Genomic DNA, 11,806 nt, shown 5'->3' on the forward strand with positions numbered 1-11,806 from the left:
AAATAAACTTGCTAAAATCAGTATACATCTATATGATTGAAGAGAAATTCGTTAACCAAAAATAGCTGATACCCCAGTTACCTCTGAGAGTGTAATTTGCAAATTAAATCGACCATAGTGGGTCCCGTTAAGAGACACTGGAGATAAGGTACAGAAGAGCCAAGTATACTCAGTAGGATGCCTTCCTATGACTGCATTCTGCAATCAGACATTACATCTGGCTCTCTCCTTTCATAGTATCTGTTCCATAATCTTTGTGATGGAGAATAACTATGAGCAGCAAGCTATGTAAAAGAAACGTCATACATCTAAGGAGAGGCTATTAATACCTAAATACACATGCCTAAAAATAAGACATATCTGAATACCTGAGGATTTATAACTATGTTCGAGGATAAATCAAGAAAAAAAAGGATAATGACCAGAGAGTGGCTACATTTATCCATTTGGACTATACTTAAGCTACTTGTCCCACGGCTCCCAAACTTACCCAGAGGCCTCATTCTGAGGACACGATGTGAATGGTTTTCAATGTGGTCTCTAGGAAGCACTCGGGGGACCCGTACGCAAGTCCTCTTATGTTATTAAACTTCATTCTGTGCATCTGTTGCTGACAGGAATCATTTCTTTTTAACCAGAGTGCCACAACTCTTGGTCCTAAAGGAGGGACACCTAGGTTTGTATCATGTAAAATACGCCTCTTGCAGCAGTCCTGCTCCAGACTCCACACTTGGTCTCTTTATCTGCCCTGAATCCAGGCATCACCTCACTTGACAACAATCTCATTTTTCTCCTTCGCTGATTCCCACATGCCCCCTACTCCTGCCTCCAGCCCTGTGTGACTCTCTGTCTCCACAGAGCCATGCTTTCTGTGTGGAAGGGTGGATTTCTGCAAAACAACTTGCCAAACAGGGCAATGGTTAGAGGACTTCGTAGAGTAAAATACACCACAAACCACCTATCACCTCATTAGCGTCAGAGAAATAGAGGCAGTATCATTCCCATTTGTTCTTGTGGGTTTTTTTTAAATTGACAAGGGTATGGGGTAGATGGATCCAGGAAATGAACAAACATTTTCAACCACTGACTGCCTAGCCCTCTACTTCTACCATCAAAGAGTTATTCCACAAAATCAAGTACCTGGCCAACCTACTGGCAAGTTTTTTGTTTCTAATGCAAACTAAGCGTGGGAGTTTGTTTTAATCATGGGGAACTTCATGAAATGCGTCGAGAGCAATACTCTAACATAGAAAAAAGGCCAGAAGACTTCATGAGATTCTTCTTTAGTGAATAAATCACCAACACTGTCTTCCACTTACCACCTTAAAAAAAAAAAGTGAAAAGAGCACCCAGCATCTAAACACTTACCTCACTGTTGTTCAAAATCAGGATACAGAGGGTATTTGTCTTACTACAATGAGGTTTGTACTGAGGTCCAAGTTGTACCAGAGATGTAACTTATTTGTACCCAAACCACCTATACCTAACCACGTGGTCTTTAGGCTACATAAGCAATACTACTGTCACAGAGAAGAAACACACCAACGTGACTAGCACATGAGCATTTCTTTGAGGCAGACACAGTGCTGTGGCCGTTGGGCTGACAGCACCAAAACCGATTTTTCATAGATCCCATACTATGAGAATGACTCAAAGATCCACCAGTGCCTGAAGCAAAGCAGAGAATCTGGTGTCACCACCTTGCAGCAATCCAAGATCTCACTATAAGATATGTTACTAGAATTGTGTGTCATATGCTTACAGAAAGTATATGGAATGGCAAGGCGAGCTACATAGGCAGTTAAGTCAATCTCACTACTTTCCATTACTAGAGAGCTGGTCAGCATCTTCTGGCAGGATATTGCATAATACAGTCAACTGTGCTCTCCCAGCATTGCATGTGGCTTTGGGTCACAGTGTGGATTATCTGTAAAATGAAACAGGGGAAAGGCAAGAATCATCAAGACTATCACAGACCTTATTTTAAAAACTAATATTAGCAGGCCTGGACTCAAGCAGAACTTTTCACATTTGCCTATCCACTGAAGATTGCAAAGATCACAAAGCAATATGGCTAATTCTGTCCACTGATAACATCTCTCTTTCACTGCTGAGCAAAGCTGCAAAACAGATCCAGCTTGATTCTTTTTTTCTAAGCTTGAGGACATAGGACCTAGAATCTAGTACCAGACAGTACTTTCAGTCCTTCACAAATTTCCTTTAATCCAAGGCCTGAAACTATTGGCTGGCCAAAAAGTTCGTTTGGGTTTTTCTGTACGATCATACAGAAAAACCTGAACGAACTTTTTGGCCAACCCAATACAAGTTTCTGAGATGGTCCTCCACGAGGCTCTATTTTGTTGACAACTGTGCTGTGATAAACACATAAGGAAATATAAGAGTCACTGAGTGCTTTCAAATTCATAAGCCTGAAGACTGAGAAAATGTATAAACCTACATTAGGGAAACCCAACATTCTGTCAGGTATTTTTACTAGCAAGACAAAGCTTAAAACTATCACTGATCTCTACCCATTTCGGCAGTTCAAAGTCACGACTGGGGAGACCGGGAGGCTGGAGAGATCCCAAGAGACCAACCAAACCAAATCATCACAATAGCTCTTTGCTGCTCTGTGGTTCTGTTAATTAAAAAAGAAATGACATTTGCTAACTGCCAACACTTGAAATATACATATTAAGAAATCTGATTTCATGTGACCAACTATTTGTTTCGTCCCATCCCCTCCCCCACCATGTTTTTAACTGACACCACCATCCTCCTGGTTCCTCAGACTTACAAACTCTGAATTATGTTCAAAGCCTCACTTGCCCCAGCAATGGGAATTTCGTAGATTTCTTTTTTCTGCAATGCCTCTTTACTCACATGCAATCACCTGATTTCAGATCCTCATCCAAGAGCTCTCTCAGCTATCTTTATACGTGATCCAAATTCGATCAAACCAACATGTCTTCTCCTTTCTCTCAAATTAGATAACAGTTGGGAATAGGTGAAAGGTGGGCGGGGTAGGTTCTTACACTTGGGATCAAATTTCATCGCCATTCCAACAGAGCTGTTGAACAAACTTTTCCTGAGCACAAGAATAGCTAGGCACAGAGCCAAGAAAAGAAGAGGCAATGATGGAAAGCAAAAAACAGGTGAGCTGCAATCTTTCCACTCCTACACAAAACCTGGTCCTAGGGTGCGAGTCTCTGCATACACTGACAACTTCTTCTACTTCTTGATTTTTCAACATTCCTTTATTCACAAACTCTGTCCCTGGGGTGCATTCCCTACTTTTGCAACGCCACTTTTCCTCCTGCCCTCATCACCTTAAGCCTCGCTGGGCTCCCCTGCCTTGAGACTCTTCTCCTTCCAATTCATCCTACATTCTAGAGGGCTCGTCTGCAAATTCTGTTCCCTTCCTAACATGGGAAACTATAATCAGATCCAATATTTCTTACCCAGCATTCCCAGAGGGTTCCCAGGACAAAAGGCTACTTTCCATTTCCTTGAAGTTTTATGATCTTAGAGACCAGAGCAAGGGGATTGGTATGGCGAATGCTGAGTGTGCAAGTTGCTGACTGAAGACAGCTGCTGGGAATCCCCAAGTGCTCTGGCAAGGGGTGTGGCGGTGACAGCAACTGGTTTGAGAACAACCAAGTAAGACTTCCAGATCTACTGGTCATACCCACTCTTACCAATAGTCTCTGTACTTATGCCATTTAAAACGTTGGCTCAAAAGTTGTCCTCTCCCAAAAGCCTTCTTCCTGACCACTCCTTTACCCCATGTCATTACCATGCTTAGGTACAACATTTTTCATGTATCTAATTCACCTGTAATCATGTATACACTGCTCTGTAAGCATTTTAAGAAACTCTGATATCTGTATCATATCTTGAACGAGACTGTGAGTTCTGTGAGGATAGAACTATTTCTTCTATTTCTCTAGTTTCCATCCACGGAACTCAGCATAATGTATATGCTAAAAAACCAAACAAACAGAAAAAAAACCGGGTTTTTTCCCCAGTGACATATAATTTCCACTCAGCTACTCAACACTAAAATTTTTAAGGTTGAGCAAGTTTGAAAGTATGATACATTAAAAGCTGTAGAAAATACACCCACACTTGATAGAAAAGATGCCACTTACAGTTGGACCAAACATAAAATACGCCCCACCCAACCAGCTATATTATTGCCCCATACTTTTTCCTATGGGCGCTTTTCTTTCTACTACATAAGCTTGTGGCTCATTTTTGCTCTTAGCAACACTAACTACAGAAGCTCAACTCTAAATAAGTTTACTGTTGGGAATCTACTCTTCCCACCTACACAACCACTGGCTTCCCACACTGTTTCCAGTGTCCTGTGAGCGACTGCCCAATTACTGATTGTGGAAAGACAGCTTACACACTGAAGGTCCATTCTTGGCAGCCCCTGGGTTTTACTGCTGGTCCTCACTCACTTAGCTTAATTGATTCAGAACAGTATCAAAAAGAGACATTATTACACAAGTTGGGGGAAAAAAAAGACTATTTAAGAAAATTTAAATGCAAAAGCCCTGGTCATTGTGCTGCTTTAAAACAGGCAAGCATGTGTGACATGGAGAGAACAGAAAACGCCTACTGAAATAGGGAACTTTGACTAATCTCATTGCACAAGTTTTAGTGTTTCACACATATACATTCTCAAAAAGATGGTCTGTTAATGGGAAGCACAACTGGCTTCAAAATTATAATAAATTGCCATAATAGGGTATAGTGTTTTAACGCAAATACAATTTCAAAAAGTGTGTAGTCTTTTAAAGACAACAATGTGAATGTTAGTATGTTTCTGAGAAACACATACTAGAAAAAAGCAACTTATGCATGGGCTAACAGAGCATTTTTCTCTTTCTCAGTAGTGGTCCTTCTTCCCACTGGACTGAGAGATCCCAGCAGAAGTTCCTTCTTGGTTGCTACCCACTAACTGGGACCTGAACACAGCACAAACACAATACATAAGCAAGAAAAATCATGAGCTAGATTATCACTCCCTTTGGCCACATGGGGGAGAAAGTAAAATAAGCAATGAGTTTTCCTTTGTAACTAAATATACCTTGCCCTACGTACGCCTTTATGCATGGATATAAAAATAATTTTGTAATTTATATTTCTACATCCTACCATTTCAGTCACTGATGGTTTTTACAGCATAAATGACAACTGGGGGCATGCCTGCTTTCTTTTCTATCAGTAAGATAGGACACCGGATTGCCTTCCAATGGAAATCAACACTGTTGAAAAACAACCCGTATAATACATCCAAAAATGCTCAACAATTTTTCAGACAATTTTTTTTTAAAAAGAAGAACTATCCATTATGACCATTACACTAGCATAGATAAGGAAATCTGTAATGGCTTAGTAGCACCATCTGCAAGAAACATATACACCTTCTGGCCATTCTGGTCAGTCTTCATCCAAAAAAGACATACTAGAAATATAATAGTTTGTGTTTAAAATGCTGATTTAATATCACTTTGACCTGAGCTGCATTATCAAATCATCTTTTTTACTAACATGCGATAGGATTGTTACTGTTCTGGTGAAACAAAGTGCCTACCTCTCACCTCCCTAGAGCAACCCAATTCCTCCCAAGCACACAGAAAAACAGTAATTTGACTACTGCGACAAGAAAAAGGTAATTGTTCAAACACCTGATCAGAGTCTCTCAAAATCTGCATGTCCAGGAGTGGATTTTTAAAAAATACATTTTGTTCACTGCAATGGAAAAACCACACTTATTGATGTTTAATAGTAAAACATATTTTATGTGCTATGGTCTATACAGAATGTAGTACTGCATTAACTTCAAAGGTGGTAAGAAGATTAAAATTAAAAGTTCATGGGATGTGACATGCAACACAGCATTAAAGATATAAAGACTGGACAGTCCCAGTCCCTTAGCAGGATCCTTTTATATTTCTTTGTTAATGAGGGAAATTCTTAAAATGCAATCTAGCAAGCGTAAGCATAAGTAAAAGCTTTCAAAATCTCATCACAACATGTTATTTAAGCGAACTAATCATCAAAGCATTTTTTATGGGAACAGAGGGGGACTTGACTTACTAAAATCAATACAACTCACTTAAAGATATACTTGAGCTGCTTTTAATTCCTAAAATGTGCCCCCCACATTTAACAATTTCTGAAAAAAAGACCTAAAATTGTACCGCAGGTTTCCAGGTGAGGGTTTCCTCCCTGCCAACCCCACCTCGGACTGAAACCAAACCAAGAACCTCAGACTCTTATGATGATCTTGGCAGCCTTCAATCTCCCTGGTGCTAAGTTAGAAAGACCACGATAAAATATACTAACACGGAAGCAGGAAGTTTTATATTGGAAACTGACCGTGAAAACTGCCCTTCCCCTACAGTTGCTCAACTACTTTATTCAGGTCTTCACCACTCTCTAACCCAGTGGGTCTCAACTTGTGGTCCTGGGAACTGTAGCAGCAGCATCACCAGGGAGCTTGTTGGAAATGCAAATTCACGGCCCCACCCCAGACCGACTGAATCAGAAACTCTGGGAATGGGGCCCAGCAATTTGTGTTTTAACAAGCACTACAGGAGCTTATGATGTACCCTAAAGTTCGAGAACCACTCCTCCCCAAACTTTAATGTGCATAAGAATCACCTGGGGAGCTTGTTAAACTGCAGATTCAAATTCAGCAGGTCTGAGGTGGGGGTCTGTGAACCTACATTTCAAACAAGTTCCCAGGTGACGTCTTCTGCAGACCACACTGCAAGTGTTTCCCAAACTAGCTGTTTACCAAAAATCACCCAGGGTGCTCATAAAATCCGAGTACCCAGGAACCACCCCAGACCAAATTAATCAGAATCTCAGGAGAAAGGCCTCGTCGAATACAACCACTGGTTCTCCTCTTCAGCTGCATGTTAAAATCACCTGGAGAGCTTTTAATAATCCTGATGCCCAGGCCCCATCCAAGACCAATTAAATCAGAATCTCTGGGGTTGGGACCCTGGCGTCCATATTTTAAATAATTCTTCAGTGATTCGAATGTGCAGGTTGAGAGCGACGGTTCTGGAGTCTAACTGGCTCGACACCTGGCACAGTGGATCCCTTTATGGTAGCAAATCGTTTCCTATAACGTGGCTGTGTTCCCATCTATTCAACAGAAATCTAAGAACTCTGACTTTGAACAGTAAAATGCACCTAAAGTCATTTTTTTATCATGTCTTGAATCTTAGTTCTGTGGGCAAATGTGGCTGTGCAACTGAGACCAAGGATTCAGTAATTCATTCCTCACTTTGAACACAAATGTTACCTGTCTTCCACTAAACAGATTTCCACTGTCCTCCCAAGTCCCAGATACTGCTACCTCTTCGCAATGAGGTAGGTACTCCAAGAAACAGCAGCAACAGTGAAGAATTTGTATCCACACAGCCTTTTCCTATAGTGACATCCTCCCCGCCAAACCTGAAACAGATAGATCACTGGAAATCTCTAATAACCTTCCAGAGTGGAAGGGTCACTGATGAAGCTAGAACTTCTAAGCCTATAAAAGGCAGATTTCACCAGTGACATTTTGACAGAAAGGTCCTGGGAAGGGATGAAAACGGTGTGCTTTCCCACAGGAGAATGTGCCACTGTTGAAAGCACGTCTTCTGGTGGACAGAGACAGGACCTGAAACAGCACTGCTCGTGACACCACGATCCTAATAACTCTGAGGGAAAAAAAGAAAAGCAATGTGCCTATTTCTGTCTTATGACCCCCAGCACCAAGCCACACTAATAAGTATACAATGCTATTAAATATGTAAAACAGAAAGAAAATGGGTTCTGGTTACTAAGGCACTGTCAAGTGATTATAGTTATATCACTTCCATAATCAAACACTGCTTTTAAGAAACTTTGCTGACTTTTTCCACCGTCCACCTCAAAAATGACTTTAAGATAAATGAAAATAAGATACAGTCCTCTTTCCACTTAAGTGAACTTTCATTCTCCCCTTGGTCATGTTCAGTGGCTCTTCTAAATTCATTGTTTGGTAGAATGCATGACACAGCCAAGGCCTGCTAAATAATAGTTATTATTCTTCCACCATCATTTCAACATATCCACAGTGGTCAAAAGGGTGTCTTATTTTTTCTGTTTAATTCCATGAAAAATCCAGTTGGTGGACTATTAGAGGAGAATCAATACCTAAATACGTGTGCAGAGTAGCCACTTTTAAATGACATTTTCAAAAGCATTTCCTGTATGAGATGGTCAAGCTCACTTTCCTTTTAAAATTCTTGTTACAGTCATTCAGTTAACCCAAACTCACTTTAAAATGTGTGAAAATAGCACCTCCTGAAAGTGTGTTCGCATATGCTTTGGAGCAATGGAGCGTGAATAGTAAAACAGCCTTTGCCAAACTCATATAACTGAACAGGAGTGAATTTTTGCAGTCCCATGACTTTGCTGAGCCAACCTATGTATCATCCCCAGACTGGCTTTAATACATCATAGACATCCAAGAGAAGGCAGAAAAGTCACAAATAAGTGACTCAACCTAATAAATATTTCATAGATTTTTTTTTTACATGGCAGTCTTTTTCAAGATGAATTCTACTTCTTAACCAAAAACTAAATTGGCTAAGTACAGGTGTGGGTTTAGGATTAAGCTTCTAGAATTAAAACTATGAAATTTATCAAGATATTTAATTTATTTGACAAAGTATCAGTCTCTATGCTCTTTCATGCATTTCTTATGAACCAATGCTCAAAGAGGAACCAAGTCTGAAAGAAAAAGCACAGACCACAGAAGAGTGGCAAAAATACATTTCAAGCATCAAAGCCAAAGAAAACAAACGAAGCAAATTTATAATTTCCAGAACACTTTATTGTAATTTCCACTTTACATATTAATTGAATATTTTTAGTCTAGGCAGAAGTGTTTATACGTATCCAGTCACAGTCTAATCCCCTAATCTCACAAAATGAAAAGAAGCAGTTTAAAAAGAACATCAATTCAGGTATTTATGATATGGGGACAAGGGGCACTTGTCTTAGCTAGAAAAAGGGTTGATGCTTTTCAGTATAAGTTTCACTGAAATTTTTCTCTATTATTTTTCCTGTTGATGCTAAGTACTCATAATAAAAACAATCGCCCTCTTTGTCATTCTGTCCTTCCTTGGGCTTTACATTCTGTCTAGCATTTAACTCAAAAAGTCAGTTTATACTCAGTTTACACATTAAAAAAAACAACATATGCCCCATTTCCCACACATCCAAGTGGACAGGGACTAGAATTAACCTGGCTTTTAGCTGTAACCGTGTTATTTTAAATAATTTCACCCACACACTTGAAGGGTAAAATAACTAAAAGTACAAAACCGAAGGAAACCGTAAAAATTCCTACACACTTACTGTTCAACTATTTCTCGAACTGTCGAGCCTAACATGGGTTTCTTAAAAGTGAAATCGACACAAAAGCGAATGTACGCTTAACGTACAAACTGACAGTGGCTCTATGGGGACAGCTCTCTTTGAATGAGCTATTACCCAGACGGTGGAATGAAAAAAAAAAAAAAAAAAGTCTCACTCTTTAAATGTGAGAGAGCCGGCGGTGCGCTTCACTAGAAACACATTTTAATGGGTATGTTCGGATAAAAATAGGTACTAAGGGAAAATGTGTTTTGAAAAAACCTCCTCCCTCCTCAGGACACGAGGAAACCCGAAAGAAAAAGATGGGTAAACTTCATTGGCTCCGGAGCTAAGTTCCATCACTAGCAGAACAGAAGTTGGATAGTTGCTATTTTTCACGCTGCAATGGAAGAGTAACTCTCCATGTGCAAGGTACGCGGGGCGGGAATACCGGCGGGGCTTTCACAGGGGGTCAAGGAAACCCAAGCCAGGAGAAGTCAACATCGTGAGGGAACCAGAGCTCCCAAACCCGGGCGAACGAGACGCAGGGTGGCGAAGGAGAGGAGAGGGTCAAAACTCCTCGAAGTTATCTCAAAGAGAAAGTGAACACCTCTGGGAACCAGCGCGCCATCTCTCGCAGCAGCACCCCGCTCCAAGTGTGAGGCGCTTGCCTCTGAGGGCAGAAAGCGCGGGGTGCCCTTACTCAGAGCGAGCGGCTCCGGGGACCCGGGGCAGCGAGAGGGGCAGGGGCAGCGGCCGGCGGGGAGGCTGACTCGTACTTTGCCTCAACTCTGAGCCCCATCCCGAGCGCAAGGGAGAGGGCGGCGGTGGGCACGGTACTCACTAGGGCTCGTTGGTGAACCGGGGGGTCCGGGGCTGCTGGTATCCGTACAGGTGACAGTAGAGCACATCGAAGCAAAAGCAGCACATCTCCGCTGACACCACCATCTTCCGGGAGCTGGGCGATGAGGACGAGGCGGCGGACGGCAAGGAGGGCGAGGGTGAGGTGGCGGCGGCCGGGGGAGAAAGTAGGGTGCCCACTCCGCAGCTCGGAGGGGGCGACAGGGAGATTCCCCCGCCGCCGCCGCCGCAGCCCAGGGGGGGAGAGAGGGTACAGCCGCTGCCGCTACCTCCTCCGGCTAGACCTCCTAGACCGTTGAGCCGCGTACCGGCGCCTCCTAGTCCCAGCTCCCCGGCTCGGCACTGGCTCTCTCCGCTGCAGTGGGAGGAGGAGGAGGCGCCACCACCGCCACCCGAGCCAGAGGGGGGCGAACTGGACAGTTTCTGCTTCTTCACCCCGCAGCAACCCGCCGCCATCTTGGAACACTCTCCCCCACGCAGCGCTTCCGACCCATGAGTGAGGCGAGCTGGCGGCGGGGGCGAGCACGCTGCGGCCCCGGCCGCCGGGGGCGCGCCTGGGGCTCGTAGGCCACGCGCGCGCGCGCCGCTACCTGACCCGGACGCCCGGCCACGCGGCCAGCCCTCGCGCGCCCCCGCCCCGGCGCGCGCCCCGCGCTTTCGCGGCTCGGCACCTCGCGCTTGTCCCGCCGGCCTCGCGCCTCCTCCTCCGAGCCGAGCCTCAGCCTCCCTCCCCGCGGCTCTCGGAGGATGAAAGACGCGAAGCCTAGTAGGAAGGAAGCAGAAGGAAAGAAGAAGAAAGCGGAGAGTGGGAGCAAAGGGAAGAGGTGGGCACGCCCCGGGTCAGAGGAGGGAAAGGGAAACTAGTGGGAGGGGAGGGGGGAGAAAGAAGAAAGTCCGAAGTAAGTGTCCAAGTCTCAAAGCCCAGCTCGATGACGGGCGCTGCACATAGTGTTAGTGACATTTGAGCTGAGTTACGTGGAACCTGAGCCACCGGCCTCAAATACGCTGGGTTCTGAACTGCCAGAGTGTGAGCAAGCAGGTGCTCAGAGCTCCACACCTGAGATCGCCCCTCTAAAGTCTGTACAAATCAGTCGGGGAAATGGCCACACGGCAGTGGCTCAATCTGAGCACGCACCAGAAGTTTTCCAAGATTATGGTAAAAGAGCAATACCCTTTCTATTCCTTATCAACAAATACTGCAGCCCGATGGAATCTATATATCCTCTGTTTGTTCCTCAACTTCCCCTCCTAGCCCCGTGAAGACGTTTAAAAGCAAAAAATAAAGTCGTAACCAACACCTCACTGGTTCACAGATGTTAATTGTGCTCTGGAACTTGCGGCGGTGGGTAATTGGGAGAATGGGCTGGCTTGGGAACAAAGCAAATTAGAAATATATCTGCAGTCAGCATAGATCTTACAGGTAAATAGGGCAGGTAGTATACTTAGTCACAAGTTGAAAGATTTTGTTTAGGCATATAATTAGATAGTCGTTAGTATTCATTTTAAAAATTTCTCAAAGAATGCTTGGATG

The 11,806-nt window shown here is 43.5% G+C and overlaps 1 protein-coding gene across 5 annotated transcripts in view; it reads right to left on the reverse strand.

Annotated features, from left to right (window-relative positions):
- The window catches only part of AMMECR1 (AMMECR nuclear protein 1), a 109,157-nt gene extending 98,260 nt beyond the window's left edge, over positions 1-10,897 (reverse strand). The window contains exon 1 of one of the 5 annotated variants that reach the window (XR_004477876.2): positions 10,259-10,795. Coding sequence is in view for 3 of the 5 variants with exons in the window: in XM_004281534.3 (XP_004281582.1) it covers positions 10,259-10,731 (473 nt within the window). In the remaining 2 variants the exon portion in view is untranslated. Of the gene's footprint in view, positions 1-10,258 lie in introns of all 5 variants that reach the window. The other 4 variants (XR_004477877.2, XM_004281534.3, XM_004281535.3 and 1 more) reach the window with 4 other exon arrangements.
- Positions 10,898-11,806: the final 909 nt, after the last annotated feature.

Source organism: Orcinus orca, chromosome X (assembly GCF_937001465.1).
Source record: "Orcinus orca chromosome X, mOrcOrc1.1, whole genome shotgun sequence".
NCBI lineage: Eukaryota > Metazoa > Chordata > Mammalia > Artiodactyla > Delphinidae > Orcinus > Orcinus orca.